The sequence below is a fragment of the Chlorocebus sabaeus genome, chromosome 25 (assembly GCF_047675955.1).
Source record: "Chlorocebus sabaeus isolate Y175 chromosome 25, mChlSab1.0.hap1, whole genome shotgun sequence".
NCBI classification, from domain to species: Eukaryota; Metazoa; Chordata; class Mammalia; order Primates; family Cercopithecidae; genus Chlorocebus; species Chlorocebus sabaeus.
In genome coordinates this window covers 9,272,248-9,291,085 of record NC_132928.1, presented here as the reverse complement: position 1 = coordinate 9,291,085, position 18,838 = coordinate 9,272,248, and the positions used below count along the sequence as shown (strand labels likewise).

At 37.8% G+C, this 18,838-nt stretch overlaps 1 protein-coding gene across 2 annotated transcripts in view; it reads right to left on the bottom strand.

Moving 5' to 3' along the window:
- The window catches only part of RAB3GAP2 (RAB3 GTPase activating non-catalytic protein subunit 2), a 120,504-nt gene that overhangs the window by 70,458 nt on the left and 31,208 nt on the right, over positions 1–18,838 (bottom strand). For both annotated transcript variants that reach the window (XM_007988400.3, XM_073011506.1), the window contains exon 2: positions 13,190–13,254. In XM_007988400.3, coding sequence (XP_007986591.2) covers positions 13,190–13,254 — 65 coding nt within the window. The remainder of the gene's footprint in view (positions 1–13,189; positions 13,255–18,838) is intronic.

Genomic DNA, 18,838 nt, shown 5'->3' with positions numbered 1-18,838 from the left:
CATCAGCACACATTCAGTGACTGACAAGATGCAAGCTCATCATTTTGTTTTGTGTCATAAAGGCATTTGCCTACTAATTAGGGTTTTGGAAAACTTCCCAACAATAATGGGGCCCATAGTCTTTAACGCTGCTCCCTTGAAGCCAGTGATTCAAAAACAAATCTTTTGACAAGGTAATTTCCCAAGCCATGCCTGAAATGTAAAATAAAAAAAGCACTTCACTGCTTAAAGGTGCTCCACCAGGGACCACCTTCCACCTTGGGTTTTCCACAAAAACTTGCCTCCCCAACCCTGTTACTAAAGTTGGCACTGAATTTGCATGCAGTCTCCCCCATTGATGTCATTGTGGTGGCTGCACTAAGCTCCACAGCTATGAAAGCCAGCCCATCCCCTCCCTGCCACTGTGAAGTGGGTGTTCAGAGAGGACTGCTCCTGGAACACAGGTGAGTGGAGTCCCCAAAGATCCATGCAAAACAGCCCGGCTGGTTCCAGCAATTACGAAAAAGTCCAGGCTCTCAGACCGCTGACCCTGATAAGTAGATGTCCTTGGTGCCACCTGGTATTGTAGTGACTCAGTCCATGTGCATCATCACCAGTAGGATCCAGCTTCCTGCTGAAAAGCCCTCTGTCCCGTTTGTGGATAAGACAGTGCAGCCCAACCATGGGACAGCTTGAGGAGGAGGCAAAAGCTGAAGATGGATTTTTGTACCTGGTTGATATGGTTTGGCTGTGTCCCCACCCAAATCTCATTTTGAATTGTAACTCCCACAATTCCCATGTGTCATGGGAAGAAGCCGGTGGGAGGTGACTGAATTATGGGGGTGGGTCTTTACTGCCCTGTTCTGATAGTGAATGAGTCTAACAAGATCTGATGGTTTTAAGAAGGGGAGCTTCCCTGTACAAGTTCTCTTCTCTTGTCTGCTGCCATGTAAGACATGCCTTTCATCTGCCATGATTGTGAGGCTTCTCCAGCCACGTGGAACTGTAAGTTCAATAAACCTCTTTCTTTTGTAAATTGCCTAGTCTCGGGTATGTCTATATCAGCAGCATGAAAATGGACAAATACACTGGCCTACATGGAGACAGCACTCTGGCTTTTTCTGAGGGCTGTTGCCAGGTTAGGTGCACAATTACCACTTGAGTATCTTGAAAATAGCTGGCAGTTTTCAGTTATTATACCACAATCTCTTCTCACAGACCTATTAGTGCATCTGAGACTGGGTTTATTTCTTCATATACTGGAAACTTTTGTTCCTTAGAATATTAAATTATCATACAGAGTTTTATTTTGAGTTTTTCTTCTTATGCACTGTCCTCGTGGCTATATTCTCCAGGGAGCTTCTTCTTTTAGAAATCATATTTAATGAAGATATTTCCATATTGAAGTGAGGTGGGTGTGGTATAAAAGTAAAAAGGAAGGAGATGAAATATTTATTCTGCATTATGTTTGAAGTGTTAGATGGCTAAGCATTAAAAGCAACCAAATTAAATCCCCCCAAATTAAAGTAATCAGAACACCTGCTTCACTAGATTTTGCCAGCTGCCAATCTTGTTGGACTGAGCTAATCTGTTCCTCTTTCTGAAACTACTATGGTAAATAACAATAAAACTTGCTTTTATAAAGGCAAAAATGAATGAATGAATGCACCTATAAAACATAATCCTAGTTGTTGAGGGGGGGGGAATCTATAATTGTATTTTAGTGTGGCCTAAACTTCAAGAATTTTTTTTGAATTAAGACCAGTAAAAAAGTTTTCTTAATCTACAAAAATACAGAAACCACTAATGTGCATTATGAAAAGGAATTCTTTCTAAACAACTCTATATGGGATAAAGGATATACTTTTAAATTTTTCTTTCTTTCGATTTTAAGCACACATCGCAGGCAGACAATAACACTGTAGTAATTAAATCAGCCCTTCAACTATAGCTGGCATTATAGGGACTGGTAATTACTGGGTAAACACAGTGGCCAGTGTTTTTTGGTTTATCAGCTATTGTAGTATTTACACAGTCACTGAAGTAGCCAGGAGTAGTTTTTAAAGCTTTCAACTTTTGTATGATAGGTCCATCATTAGCAATTTATGTTGTTACTGTCATCATGCTAACTTTCACAGATATTTATACATTTTAGGGGTATCAGAACGATCCAGTGTAATCCAAGGGCTGTCAGCACATTCTCTGTAATTCTCAGTAGTTTACTGCCTAAGCCATAGAAATAAAACACTCATCTATACTTTTAAAGCAAGAGACAGTGCTTCAGCAATTCTGAAACACAAAAAGAAAGTAAACATCACTATATTACTGGTCACTAAGGATTTTTTCGTTTTTCTCTATTCTGCTACTAACTATAAAATGCTCGATATTTTTCAAACTTTCTTGTTTTAGATAGCAGAACTTTTTATTCCCAAACAAAATTTTATTCAAAATTTCAATATATGTACTAAATAAAAGCATGAATGAGGAAACTACACAGCACCTCTGTGGAACCCTAGAGCTCTCTCACGCATAGCATGAAAAGTACTAGTCCAGGCCACATTTCAGATCAGAGACAAAAATTCTCAAAGGAAAGATCCTGAGATCTTTTCAACATAAGGAAAGGCATGAACTCTTTCTAAATTTTATTTGAAGGGGCCCAAAGGAAAATTCTCACAAATAAATTAATCACAAAAAACTATAACTTCAATCTCAATTTTAAAAATTACCTTTCTTTCTAGCATTAGAGGAACTTAACTAATTCGGTGACTCTTATTTACTTCAACTGTCAATGCAAGTAGGATTAATTCTGCCATTTATTCTTAAATTGTATATATAATATGACCTCCTTTTCATAAAATGTTCTTTGCGCCCATTCATCTGCCCACTCAACCTTCTATTCATATAGTGCCAAAGAAAAACTCCTAAAGACCCCTACGCAGAACCCCTTAAAGTTAATAATGATGATCATTTTTAGATGTTAGGGATGGATTATTTTATTCTTTGTATTTTTCTGTAATACCTGAATTTTCTATAATAAACGTATGTCAAATATATTTTATTACTCATACAAAGTTCATTTCATAAACAATTATAATGGAACACCAAAACTAAAAAGCATACTTCTCTATTGCCTGAACACCTGTTTATTTGTTTTGTTTTGTTTTTGTTTTTTTGAGTCAGGGTCTTGCTCTGACAGCCAGGCTGGAGTGCAGTGCAATGGCACAATCACAAATCACTGCAGCCGCTACCTCCTGGGCTCAAGCGATCCTCCCACCTCAGCCCCTGAGTAGGTGGGACTATAGACAGGCACATGTCACTTTGTCTGACCACAGATGTTTAATACTACATACTAAATCTAGGTGCCATGGAGTAAAAGAAAGTGACAAAAAATTCCTGCTCAGAAACTATCATCTAGTTGGATAAACAATACTAGTAAATAAGAAATAATTCTCTCTCAATATAAATCAGAATAGATTTAATAGCTAAAGTAAGTGCAATGAACCTTAAATTGCTATTGGAATTGAGAAAAAAAAATAAGATAATGGTATGCATTCCCAAAAGAATAAGTGAAAAACATGTGAAAGGACGACAAACCTTACCCATAAATTTAAAACACAGATTGAAACACTGAAATGGCATTTTACATTGATCTAATTTAGCAAAGACTAAAGTATGATAACATACTAGGAGTCAACAATTTCAAATACTTAAGAATAGCAAGAGAAAAGCACATTCATCTTTCACAGTCTTGTCTCCCAATACAGTATTTGTTAAAAACATGGATGGAGAGAAATATTTCACTTAAAAAAATAAACAACAGCACACAGCCAATGATAATAAACAAGTGGCTCAGAGCTGTTTTTATTTCTTTTTTTTTTTTTTTTTTTTGACGGAGTCTTGCTCTGTCGCCCAGGCTGGAGTGCAGTGGCAGGATCTCAGCTCACTGCAAGCTCCGCCTCCTGGGTTCACGCCATTCTCCTGCCTCAGCCTCCGGAGTAGCTGGGACTGCAGGCGCCCGCCACCTCGCCCGGCTAGTTTTTTGTATTTTTTAGTAGAGACGGGGTTTCACCGTGTTAGCCAGGATGGTCTCGATCTCCTGACCTCATGATCCGCCCGTCTCGGCCTCCCAAAGTGCTGGGATTACAGGCTTGAGCCACCGTGCCCGGCCGTGTTTTTATTTCTCTAAACAAGTAGAGAAAGGTACTCTCATACGCTGCTATTTGGAACACAAATTGGGTAGCCCTTTAGAAGCACCATGCAACAATTTCTGTCAAAATGTAAAATGCAGCCTGGGCAACGTGGTATGACCCCATCTGTAAAACAACTAAAAAATTAGAGGGTGACGCTGCAGTGAGCCATGATCATGCCACTGCACTCCAGCCTGGGTGATAGAGCAAGACCCTATCTCAAAAAAAAGAGGAAAATGTATATATCTTTTGAATTTATTCTGATGGACTAAGGCTACCTAACATTTACTGAGCACTTACTATGCTCCAGGTACTATTCTAAGCATATATCATTTAATCCTCATGGCAATCCTATGAGTTTGATATTGTTATCAATACCACTTCAGAAATGAGGTCACTGAGCTTAGAAAAGTTAAATAACTTGCCCAAGGTTTCATAAGTAGTAAGTGGCAGAGTTGGGACAGAAATTCAGGCAGTCAGACTCTCAATTATGACACTATGTGCCCACATGTAACCAAAGATGAATGGCAGATATAAAGGTGCTTATTGTAGCATTGCTCATCATAGGAAAAAAGAAAAGAAAAAGAGCAAAGGAAAAACTAGATGTCCTTCAACAGAAGGGTGATTAAATAAATCACAGTACAGCTATACAATAATTGAAAAGAACGAAATAATTTACATATATGGAAAAACCTCCAAATTACGTTAAATAGAAAAAGCAAGAAGTAGAATAATGTGTAAAATTAAAGTCTATTTGGCCTTAAAGAAAAGAGGGTAAATTAAACACACGAATTTTACTCTCAGTCTCCCCAGCACCACTAAAAACAATAGTAAAAGAATTTTTTTAAAAAGGCAAAACCAGTAAAGACAAAAAAACTTTCCTCCAAAAAACAAATGAACAAAAATGAGAGGAGAAAAGGCACAAAATATGAGAGCTAGAAAGCAAAGGAACAGGTGGTAACTGAGTTTACAGTTCCTAGAAAGCTAACTCCTAAACTGATGGAGAAGAAAGCTGAGAAGCTGCCCTAGTTGCATTGCAAAATTACCAGCAGCCTTAAGAATTGGCACCAAGTCCCCCTAGAAGTAAAGGTATGGATGGGGCTAAAATCAGGAGGCTTGGTAGAGAGTGTGTTTAACCAGCAGTCAGGTCCCAGGCTCCCTTTCCCCACTCCACCAGATCCCCGGTAGAAGACCAGAGGCCCCAATCACCAAACCAAAACTCACTTAACAGAAGCTACTCTGTGGGAATGCCTGAGGAGTGCAGATCTGAATTAAAATTAACAGTTATAAACAAGAGGAAGGAAAAGCTGCAGCTGACTACATGGAGCTTAAGCATTTAGGCATAAATAATGCCACAGAGACCAAGCCTGGATAACTTGTTGCTCTGTGGCCAAAGATCCAAGAAGAACTTAAATTAAGTTTTGTCTCCTGGCAATTATTTAGCTGCACTTTTCACAACAGCAAATCACTTTACCAAACTCTACTAAAATTAAATTAATGATCTTATAGACCAAATGCTCTGAAAGTCAAGAAGTTTTGGAGAACAAAATGGGGAAAAGGCAAAAAGACAGACTGGGAGGGTTACATTAAAAGCTACGGGCTAAATAAACCAAGGTTTCTCAACTTCAGCGCTGTTGACATTTGGGGCCAGAAAATCCTTTGTTCTGTGCACTGAAAGATGCTTAGCAGAATTATTGGCCTCTACTCACCAGATGCACCTCCCTCAAGCTGTGAAAGCCAAAAATGTCTCCAGATGATGCCAAATCATTGCTAAATATTCACTGAGGAGGCAAAAATCGCCCATGGTTGAGAATTACTAGGCTAGACGAAGCTTGTATTAACATAGAGAGGAAGATCTTTGGCAAAATGCGTGTTTCTGACAATCTAAAGTCTAATAAGAAATGGCCTAATGAGAAGGAGACCCTTGCCCAGCCTCAGAGGATAACCTGGGGCATATCCTTACTGTGCAAGCGTTCTCCTTCCACCTCTGGCCAATCTGGTGCTCATGTCGCCTGTGTGGCAGGTGGCATGCGAGTCTAACGAAAATAACGAAATAAGGCAAAACATTTTCCAACATCATCCCAGATTACTAATATTCTAGGAATCTCTAATCAGGTCATGCTATATCCACTTCTCAGCCTGTAAACAAACATTTCTCTGGGGCCTCTATCTGACCAGCATGCTTTTATTCTCTGTTAATCTGCTAAATCATAATTGCCTCTATAAACTGTTATAACAGTTTCTGTAAAACAGATGGAGCACATTTCAAAGACTCCTTTGAATGGAAATTTTCCATGCTGCCTACCTTAACTGAAGACATTGACCCAGAACCTTCCTGTGCTTCCTGATCCAGTAACCACTACCCATTTACCACCTATTAACCACTACCTATTTACAATCGCACAAATTCCCAAGTCTATACTTCCTACCGTTGGCCTTAATACACCAATGAAGGAAAGTCCATTAAATCAGTCCTGCTATGAAATTAAATTAAGCCTTTCAAGCTTCTTCCCAAACTGCCTCAATTCCCTTTACAGCATAAGGCTGAACAAAATATTCTCCTCTAATTATTTCTTTCTCATAGCAAAACAATTATAATACCAACTAAAAGCCTTTATAATACTGTGTTAAAAAAAAAAAAAAACAGCAAAGCTATTTACTATTTGTTATAGGATCATCAGTCAGTAGACGGCATAGTACATCTACCTTCTTTTCCAATGTCCCCAAGCCAGCCACTATCTTGTGATCGTATCACTTAAAATCAAGTTAGTATAGAGGAAGATCTTTGTTTTACCTTGTCTTTTATCCCAATCCATCTTTCTTCTATCCCAATCCATCTTTCTTCTATCCCAATCCATTTTAAAAGCTTGTTCTACTTGCCTTTTCAGTCTCTTACTGTATTTATTTACAGGCAAGTAGTAATTCCTTAACCTTACTTTTGTCACTTGCCCAATTCAGTACACTTGCCAATGAACTTGACTTGTGTCCCCTTGCCCCCACGCCAATTCAAATGTTGATGCCTTAACCCTAAAGTGACTGTACTTGGTTAGACATAGGGCCTTTAAGGAGGTAATTTAGGTTAAATGCAAATGAGCTCTTAAGAGTTGGTTAGGACTGGTGTACTCATAAGAGGAAGAGACACCAGAACTTGCTCTTTCCCTCCCAGCATGTGTACACAGAAGAAAGGCCAAATGAGGACACGGCAAGAAAGCAGTTGTCTGCAAGCCAGGAAGAAAGGCCTCACCAGAAATCAGCCCCAATGGCACCTTGATCTTAGACTTCTAGTCTCCAGAACTGGGAAAAAATCAGTTTTTGTTGTTTAAGTCACCAAGTCTGTGGTACTCTGTTACGGCAGCCTGAGCAGATGAATACAGACACGAAATAGCTATAGCAGAAAGATGTTTGTCTTCTATCATAGAAACCATTAAAGCTCCTAGGCCTACCAGTGTCATACATGCACACTTCCTTGGACATAGCTGGCTACGGTTGATAGTGCATATTAAAATATGCTTTCTTCACTAAGTCATTATTATAGCTAACACCTATAAATAGAATCAGAATCAACCTAGAGTCAGAAAAAAAAGAGGCTTTCTCCTTTCCTAAAAAAGCCTTGTCCAGATCCCAGTACTGTCACTCTGAACATAAAAGTCATTTTCTGCCATAAAAATAAGAAACTACTCTCAAAGAGCTAACAGACTTGTGGAGATAAAAAGCACTGTGGAGTTTTTAGTCTTTTGCTGAATTCAGTAGCAGCGAGTTGGCCTCCCTGTCAGCATTCAGTGGCAGTGGCTGCTGCTCCTTTCCTCTTTGCTTCCCCTCCTGTGGCTTAACTACACAGTACCACAGCACTCCTGAAGGGCAAAACACACCATCTCCGTAATGCCAGACTAACGCAGAAGAAAAATTTACCTTCTTCTGGTTATAATAACCTCAACCCAATGGCAACTGGTGAAGAATCCTATAATTGTTTTTTGTTTGTTTGTTTGTTTGTTTGTTTGGAGACAGAGTCTTACTCTGTTGCTTAGGCTGGAGTGCAGTGGTGCAATCTCGGCTCATTGCAACATCCGCCTCCCAGGTTCAAGCAGTTCTCCTGCCTTAGCCTCCAAAGTAGCTGGGATTACAGGCATATGCCAACACGCCTGGCTAATTTTTGTATTTTTAGTTAGAGACAGGGTTTTGCCATTTTGGCCAGGCTGGTCTCGTACTCCTGACCTCAAGTGATTCGCCTGCCTCAGCCTTCCAAAGTGCTGGGATTACAGGCGTGAGCCACTGAGCCTGGTCTCTATAATTGTTTTTATAATTATAATGCCTTGACACAACTGTAAGTTGACTTCAAGACATTCCACTTCTTCCAATCCTGGTTCCTTCTTTAATGTGGATAAGACTCAGACTCTCAGAGGAGGTAGGTTTTGAGCCTGCTATCTGTTCCTAATAAGAGAGAGTAAAAGTTTCTCTTTCCATTCCTTTACATTCTAACTAGGCAACCAGAGCATATACTTTTACATTTCACACATCTGCCCAAATTTATTCTAATTCTTGCCTCTGGAGCTGGTTATAGTTCTGGAGTTGTTCATAATCACAGATGGTAGTAGAAATAACAGGAGTCTCTTACCTCAGCTGAGTAGACTCCTAATAGGCCTGGTATAAAACATTTTGCTCAGCAAAACTTCGTAATAGTGCTACATACAGAAAGCTGCTGTTCGAGGGAGAGGTCATAGTCCTTACTCTGGCCATAGTGCCACTTTGTTCCCACCCACCAGTCTCCTATAACAAAGATGTCTTAAGGAAAGGATCCAAATTCAAAGAAGCTCTCTTGAACAAACAGGATAACTTGAACAACTAGATAACCTCTGAACTTCATTGTACCTGCCTACTTTTACTGTCACCCAAATGTATTCTCCCTCACCATGTACATATGGCCCATGACAAGGTACAGGGGTTCAAAGGTCGATGATAAGAACAGCTAGGAAAAATTGGTACACCCAAAATTGTTGTGAATGAGGTCTAGCAATACGTTTCACTTGCTCTGTTTGTTAAGTCACAGCATGAGCAAATCTATCCAGAAAAAGAACACCAAGCTACTCTCAACTATTAGGGCCATTTGTAAATATTCCGATTTTATCCAGATGAAGAAATGTTCTACATGTCAGTATTTTTATGTGTTTTTAGGAGGAGTAGAAGCATCTTTCAGCTTTTAACTACATCAGTTAAAAGATCCTTAGATTTATCCCTAGAGACTCCTCGATTTAGGTTATCTCTAGATTTAGTATATCCTTGCTGAAAAAAGAAGCCATGCTTTACAGGTCACATTTAAAGGAACTGTGTTAACGCTTATGCATTCTAACTATGCTATCATTGTCGACGTCACTCAGAATCAGCCGCAACACTGGCACATCAAAATGAAATACTGCAAAATAAAGAGGCCCATGACCCTCATGAGTATGAGAAATACAGCTAATTAAGAAGAAATTAAAAGAATAATATAGCTAATTAAGAAAAAAAAAAAAAAGAAAAACTACACCTATTCCACAGAGCAGCCAAGGTGAGCTTGAAAAACCAGAAATCAGATAATGTGGTTTCCGATCATATTTAGAATAAATTTCAAATTTACAAAGCCTCACATCAGACCTACTTGCTTCTCTGACCCCATTGCGTAGCACCCTTTCCTTCTTTTCTACTCATTAGGTTATAATGCCATAAAACAGCACACACTTAGGAAGGCACGTTTTAGATGAGCCAAAAAGCAAGTCTGTGGCACAGTATGACTAAACTAACCCACTTAATACTATCGGGGAAGAATTAGTAGATACCTTTAAAGACAGCTTGCCTCACACACAAATGCCTAACTATGTCATTCACAAATATTAACAAATATCCATTACAGAAAAAGCCAAGTATGTATCAGTGGGTTCTTTAACCTGTGGCCACGTGGGTCTGAAATAAATATTATACTATAGCTCAGCACCGGCACTATTTTACATATGTAATAATAACCGTCACACTGGAACCTCTTCTGAAATTATAAATGCATGTGTCCACTTTAATATGCAGTGCCTGTGAGGTTTATTCCAGAAAACCTCAAACTTACTTGGAAGTCTCTTACATTATTCACAATGGTAACTTAGCTACATGATTTCAGAAAGCAAATACTAAAAGTAAGTGTACCACATGTAAGGTAACTGCCATTTACACTATCCCTTTCTGGGAAATTCTCAAAGCACATCCCTTTCTGAAAGGTTACTTTCATAGGGTCATGAAGAATCTTCAAGCTTGTTTACACAAACCCCCTCCTTTCCTTCCCTCCCCTCCTCATGCTTGCCATAGCGAATTAAACTGCTGATGAATGCCTGACTAAGAGGCAGCAAAAATAGAGCTGCTGATGTCCCATGAAGTGGCCTGGTATAAACAGTATGTCCCCCTCCCCAAATATCCTATATTAGGATATTAGGTTGTAATCAACAGACTCAGTAAAATCTTCATATGAGCTCTGAATGTGAAACAAAGAAGGAGAAATAATCTAAGACAACCACAAGCAAGAGACATAGCAAAAGGCATGCAACAGTTTATATCCTGAGTAAGCAGAAACCAGTCAGCCTTAGGAAAAGCAGAGTAGCTGAGGCTCCATTTTGACATAGTATTAGAAGAGGAGCAGGTGTTGTTCATGGAGGTGCTGTGGTAACCAACTTCCCTGAGCTGCATTTTATCCTATTCAACACATCCTAATTCTCCTAGAGGTCTTCTGAAATGGTTTCCTGTTCTTAATCTCCTCATGGGGTTTTTCCATAAATCTCTATTACATGAGCATATCTCTACTTCTTAGCACATGATGCTCTCTGATTTCTCTGCTAAAGCTCTTCTTTTCCTCATCTTCCCCAACTCAGTATGACACAACATCCCTCCAGTTATGCAAGCCAAATATCTGGCAGGGTTTTTAAAAAACTTCTTATTATGGATATTTTCAAATATTAACAAAAGTAAAGAGAATGGCATCTATTACTCACCTTTTGAGAATGTCAACCTTTCAACAATCATGTTTTATCTATTTCATACCCCACCCCAGATCAAATAAGTTATTATTGGTTTTTCACTTTCCTCTCATCCTTCATAACCAGCTCACTGGAAAGTCTTATCATTACCTCTGAAAATTATCCAGAATCCATCCATTTCTGATTTTCACTAATACCGCCTTAATCAAAGTCACAATCATCTCTCAACTAAGCTACTGCAACAGCCTTGAAATTGGTCGCCCTGCTTCTACTTTTGCTCACTACTTCAACCTATTCCAAAGAGCAGCCAAGGTGAGCTGTCAAAGCCAGAAATCAGGTAAGTGTGGTTTTCCATTGCATTTAGAATAAACACCAAATTCACAAAGTTTGACATCTGGCCTGCTTTCTTCTCTGCCCCATCTTGTAACAGTCTCAGTCCTGCTACATCACACTGGCCTTTATGTTCCTTCAAACTCTCAAGTCCATTCCTGCCTTGAGATTTTGCATGAGCTGTTGCCCTGGCCTAGGATCCTCTCTGTCAGATTTTCACGTTGTTGACTCCATGTTGCCTTTTAGATCTCAGCTGAACTGTCACATCCTCTGAAAAGACTTCCTTAACCACCCAATCTACAGCAGTCACTTGATAATTTGCTATCACATTACCATTTGAATTCTTTTTCATCCATCTTTCTTTTTTATATCTCCCTTTCATAGAGTGTAAGCTCCTAGAAATAGGACTGTAAGAAGACCTATCTAATATTCATTCTTCTTTCTTAAAACAAAGTCCTGATTTTGTTCAGGTATCAACTTCCATGTTGCCATGGGCCTCAGGAGAAGCTGACCCTCTTATCCTCTAACTCCAAGGAATAATATGATTCAACAATGAATATCTCGTATCCCTTGCCAGTGATTAGTTCAGAAATGAGCATGTGGCCCAATCCTGGCCAAGAAGATATAAGGAAAAGTTTGCTACAGACATCTAAGAAAGTAGTTCCCTAATTCCTGAAAGAGTCATGAAAAGCCTGAGTCTTTTTCTCCCTCTAACCATTAATGAAGAAACATGTCCACACTACATCTGTGAGTGAAACAGGCATTAGGATGAAGCTAACACTGCATATACAAAGTAGACAGAAGGAAAGAACTTGACATATTTGAATTGCCTGATCAGCCAACCCAGGAGTCCATTCTATCTTTGGACTTCCTTCTATGTAAGCAAATAAATTTTCTTCGTATTTAAGCCAATTAAAGTTAGATTTTTTTTTTAATTACTCATATGTGAAAATATACTAACATATATAGGAACTTTGTCTACTTTGTTCCTTGCTATACTCCTGGCACCTACAAAAATGCCTAGAATATGGTAGGTACAGCAAATATTTGAGTGAATAGTAAAAGAATGTAAAAGAATAATTTATGAAAGATAAAGAATCCTAAAACAAATATTCTCTATTTAGCCCACTGCTATGGTTTGAATGTGCCCCCAAAAAGCATGTGTTGAAAGTTTAATCCCCAATGCAACAGTATTGGGAAGTGGGGCCTAATGAGAGGTAATTAGGTCATGAGAGCAGAGTGAATAGATTAAGGCCATTAATAAGGGAGCAGGTTCATTATTCTGGGAGCGAACTGGTTATAAAAAGAGGAGTTTGGCCCATGTTTTCTTCCCTCCCACCCTCCCCACCACCCTCTGGTCCTATCACCTTCACCGTATTATGATGCAGCAAGAAGGCTCTTGCCAGATACTGGCTGCTGATCCTGGACTTCCCAACGTCCAGAACTGTGAGCCAATTTCTGTTCATTATGAACTACCCAGTCTCAGGTATTTTGTTATAGCAACACAAAATGAACGAAGACACCCGCTTTAGCTACAATGTCATTAAGTTCCTTAAGAAGAAGTATCTAGTTAAGTACTATTAGGTAAGCATAAAAATGTTCTTGACATAGATTTTAAAATGTCAACCTGACACTGAAATATGTCACCATCATTACAAAAGGAAAATGCCACTATCAAAAAACATGCATACATTTATAAAGACTTACAGGTTCTTGGGGTTCGGTTTCTTCCCATGCTCCCCAACCATCATCTTCCCAGTCTGTTGATTTACCTGTTTTTAAAAAGATGAACAATGCCTGCATGAAATATAGGGCTTTAAGTATCTTTAAAGCATTTTTTCTAAACATCATAGAACCAACCTCTGTATAATGCTGATGTTCAGAAAGAAAATAATGGTAAACTGTGTTATACCAGGATTTTGCTATATGTAATAATAACAATCAGAAAATATTTGACCTACTGAATTTCTAAATTTATATATTAGTAAAATTGTGTGCAAGTTATTATTAAAATTGTGTGTGAGTTATCTGGATCTTAAGATATTGGACATCAGGTTAATCCACATTCAAATCAAACTGCATAGATGACTTTTTAAAAATCTAAAAATGACAAATGTTTATTACTCAAGATATTAGACAAATATACACAGTGATGAAAAAAAACCACACCTAAAATTTCACACAGATGCCTTAAAAAAGTAACTTATTTTTTGATAAGACAAATATTTAGTGAAAAAGAAAACTGAATTTTGAAACAAGACAAACCTATTATTCTGCACCCTTTTCTGATATTCTTGATTTCTTTTTTTATTATTAAAATTGTATAAGCACTTGAATAATTTGACTTCTCAGATTTTTTAAGTAACTAAAAAATGTTATGACTTTATATCTTAAATTATTTAGTACCAACAAAAGCGAAATCAGGATGTTAAGCAAGTTGAACACAAACCATCACAAAGTTACCTACATGTTACAAATAAATCTGATATTGCACCATCACAGCAACAAGGTAAGACTTGTTTTTATGTAGTAATATAATAGTTTGACACTTGTCTGGATATTGAACAAATATGAGAATTCTTTACTTTTGTATACATCCCACTGCTCTCTAGGTTTTTGTTTTCTTTAGTTTTCTCTCATTTAGTCCATTTAGATGAAGAATCGGTATTGTATTTGACTGTAAATTAGTTTGTTCTTTTTACCAGTAAACACTATTTCTAGTGGATTTTTAATTAATTTATTATTATTATTATACTTTAAGTTCTAGGGTACACGTGCAGGTTTGTTACATATGTATACTTGTGCCATGTTGGTGTGTATTCTTGATTTCTTATATGTTGGAACATCCTCTCAGAGGAAAATAAGATGGTCACAACAATGCAACAAGGAACGTAAAAGCCCAGATAGGTTTGGACAGTTATGTTTCCTTACAAGGCCCAGGTGACTGGTTTTTACATAATCATCTTATAATTTATCAGAAGAGAAAAAACTATCATTTTTGAACAACTACTCTGAGACAAGCATGAGATACTTTATATGCATTAATAAAGTACAAATAAAACTTTAGGCCCCAGAATCACACTGCCTGAGTTTTATTTGAACTTTATCATCTTTAAAAATTTAATTTGAGGCAATAAATATAAAGTTTGTTTTTTTGTGGTTTTTTTTGAGATGGAGTCTCACTCTGTTGCCCAAGTTGGAGTGCAGTGGCACGATCTTGGCTCACTGTAACCTCCACCTCCTGCGTTCAAGCCATTCTCCTGCCTCAGCCTCTGGAGTAGCTGGGACTATAGGTGCATGCCACCACACTATAGCTGGGACTATAGGTGCATGCCACCACACTCGGCTAATTTTTGTAATTTTTGTAGAGACAGGGTTTCACCATGTTGGCCAGGCTGGTCTCGAACTCCTGACCTCAAGTGATCTGCCCACCTTGGTCTCCCAAAGTGCTAGGACTACAGGCGTGGACCACCATGCTTGGCCTTGAGGTAATACATATAAAGTATTGAACGCTTGTTCAAATCCTGGATCTAGCACTTACTATCTCTGTGACATAGTGCAAATTACCCATCTAAACTTTAGTTTCTAATCATAAAGGCATGGAAGACAAGAGTACCTATATCTAGTAGGGTTGTTGTAAGGACTTATACCAGATAGCATACTAAAGCCCTCAGTACCTGACACATACCACGTTCTCAATGCTGGTCAAGGTTTAGCTAAATCAAATATTGTATTTAAGTAATCAGCTTTAAAATTCTGGGAGGAAAGCAATTTAAAAGATGGGACTGATTCTGATGGCTTACAGTAGGAAGGAAGCAAATAGATTCAGTTATATACAAGGTTTTAAAGGTTGCTGGAATCAATTACATACAGATGATTAAAGAATTTGTTATAGTCTACTACTTAGAGTCATCGTTCAATTAGCTTTGTAGTAACAGTCTAATCTTCTGTACTTAAATGCCAAATAATTACTTCCTAATAGGCATATATTAAGTCCTAAAATAGCATTATCATTTGATTAACATTGCACAATTTATAGAAGAGTTCCGTATACAAGTCAATTAGCAATTTAACAAATACTCTCTTAAACACCATGTGGCAAATCCTGTAGTAGGACCTGAGAAAAATACAAGCATACTCCTTGCCCTTGAAGAATTCATGATCTATTGCAGAAGGCAGACAAACATGGAATCATAATATATGGTGACTACAGTAATGGACCACTATGGGAACTTGGATGAGAGAGTAAGTCCTTAAAAAGTAGCTAGAAAGGCTGGGGGGAAAAGTCAGCATGAATGAAAGAGGCAGAAAGATGCAATGTATATGACAACTAACATGTATTAAACATTTCTGTATATCTAAATGCTTTATAGACATTATTAGCTCACTTAAACTTCACAGGATCCTTTATTGTCCCCATTTTACAAGGGGAAAACAGATCTTTTGGAGAGTTTAAGTAGTTTGACCAAAATCACACAGGAGTAAGTGGCAGAGTAAAGCCTGAGTTCAGGTCTATCTGAGTTCTAAAACCCATGCTTGTAAGTATTAGACTATATGTACTCCTACCATGGCTCATGAAGGGTAAGATTAGGGAAAAGTGGTGTTTATAGTTAAGGCCAAAAGTAAGAAGGTTCTTATTTTAAAATAGACACATTCCCTTGATATTGCGATTTAGAGATTTTTTAAAACTTGGAAAATTACAGTTTGTCTTTTGGCAATTAAATTCAATTAAGCCAAATCTTTATTTTGCTAATTTTTCCACTGTACCAAAAACAATTGTCTTCTTGAGGGTTTAAGGCAGCCAACAAGGCTATCCCATTTAAAGTTTCAGAATATGTATTGTCTCATATGAGAAAGCAAAGTATCTAAAAGAGCTTATTACTATAAAGTTCATGATTCAATTTTTAAATTGCTATAAAAATAATGTATATATCAAATTACCACAATCTTGAAAAGACCACACAGAATTTAGACTCTTCAGGAAGGCTGCAATCACTCAGGCATTCAACAAACCCAACATCTTTTATGTTTTGGGCACCGTGCTAAATGCTGGAAATATAAAAGCAAATAAACCTTCAAAGAGCTTAGTTTGTGCACATAACCTCTGCTGAATGTGTATAAAATAAAACTATAAAAAGTGTGTTATTTCTCCTCCATATTGGTATAAAAAGCACCTGACTCAATTCACAAATGACTCATATAAGCAAATAGAAGACAGCAGTAATTTGGATTTCCTACCCCTGCAGAGATCCAATATCTCCCTATGCCACAATTCAGAACCTCCAAGAAAAGAAAGACTTTGAGAAATACTTTATACAAGATATTTAGGTTTATGAAGGTTTACCCATTCTCAGTGCCCCTGACTGGAAAGCTTCTTTCAACAAAAAGGAAGGAGAATTTAATTGGGCATCTTCTATTATCATAGGAATGCATTTTTCCCAACCAAGTCAAGGTAAAGGAAGGTGAAACAGCACTATTATTCAGGTAAGTTAAAAGATATTTTTTGTAGGTTGCTCTAGAAGACTAAGTCTATTTATAATACTATGAGAGAATGCATTCCAAATTATAGTAAACTTAAAAAATGGGAAACGTTTTGTCAGTGAGGCAATACCCTTGTGGCTATTTCTTTTTATTTTTTATTTATTTATTTATCTATTTTGAGGCGGAGTCTCACTATATCACCAGGCTGGAGTGCAGTGATGCCATCTCGGTTCACTGCAACCTCCAACTCCCTGGTTCAAGAGATTCTCCTGCCTCAGCCTCCCAAACACCGGGGATTACAGACATGTGCCACCACACCCAGCAATTTTTGTATTTGTGGTAGAGACGGGGGTTTCACCATGTTGGCCAGGATGGTCTCGATCTCCTGACCTTGTAATCCGCCTGCCTTGGCCTCCCAAAGTGCTGGGATTACAGGCGTGAGCCACCGTGCTCGGCCCCTTGTGGCTATTTCTACTCAGTGACAGTGATTTAATTTTTGTAGCCTCCTATGTCCTACTGAAAATCATTTGAGACTGTTTTGCAAGGAGCTAGTTGACAGCTATTTTCAGCTATTAAAAAGTGTTATAATCCCAGCACTTTACCAAAGTTATTTCTTATGCCTTCAGGTTATGCAAGCAGGTCAAGCACATTCTTTAGGAAAAAAAAAAAGGTATATATTGAGAAAATAGCTGATGAATGTCTATTCATGTAAATGTTGCCATTCATGTTGCCATTCATGTAAAAAATTCTGTTCAGGCACAGTACTTCCTTCTGGTAACCTTTCTAAGGAGGATGGTATTCTTTAATCAATATCATTAGTATTCTTTAATTGATCATTGGTCAAGAATGTAGGTAGCCAAAGCAATGGTCAACATAAATTTGAGAACTATGCACTGTTTTAGGTTAATATGGAATATTACTGTAAGGCCTTGAGGTTCATAAACTCTATGTCATCGTGAAGAAATAAGACTGATTTGCCTTATTATCAATTACTTCCAAAAAAGGCTAAAAATGGCTCACCATGATTGTCTCTTAGAAGAATAAATAGATCAATATCTTTTGTAGGACAGAGTAATTTGAAAGCCCTAAGCTCTGGTATAACTTAAAAAGGCAAATCAGTTTAACAAAATGTACCATGGAATTAAGGACACCAGGACAGCCAGCTTCTTTAGGACAGTCTAGAGCCAGTGTAAAGATTCTAAACATTCCACCAATCACCAAATTCCATAGCCAGAGCTATGTGGCCCTCATTTCTGTGAAAGGTTAGACTACAAATTATATGGCAACAATTTTTCAATTGTTACTTTCCCTATTTATTAAATAAGTAGCAACCACCCAGTCTCCAAAAAGCAATTCTTTAAATTCTAATTCTATTATCAACTGCCTATGTCTTTCATTTTACTGTAGTCCAATTCAACAAAATTGGTCAGAAAATTAAGAAAATAGCATTCACATTTAACTGTCTTCATAAAACAAGCATTATAGTCTCTCTCGTAGATCCCTCTTGATAGGTAGGCCTTAAAACCTTTACAATGAAGAAATTAAAATAATGACTTAGGGAGTGACTAAAGTTTTAGAGGTGGCCCTACTCTCAGAGATTCTGTTTCAGAAGGTCTGCAATGGATCCAGAAATCTCTATTTTAACAACTTTCCCCACCCTGAAAATTTGAGGCAGATGGTGCATGCATGGATCACCTCAAGGACAAACCTAAGTGCTGGTCTAATTTAATCATAAATATTGTTTTCCTTTGCCTGTCATCACTCTTCTATTCTTTCACTCCAGTTGGACTGTTCATTCACTGGTATGCAATCTTGAACAGCGCTGTCTAATAGAAATATATCACAAGCTACTTATGTAATTTTAAATTAACTAAT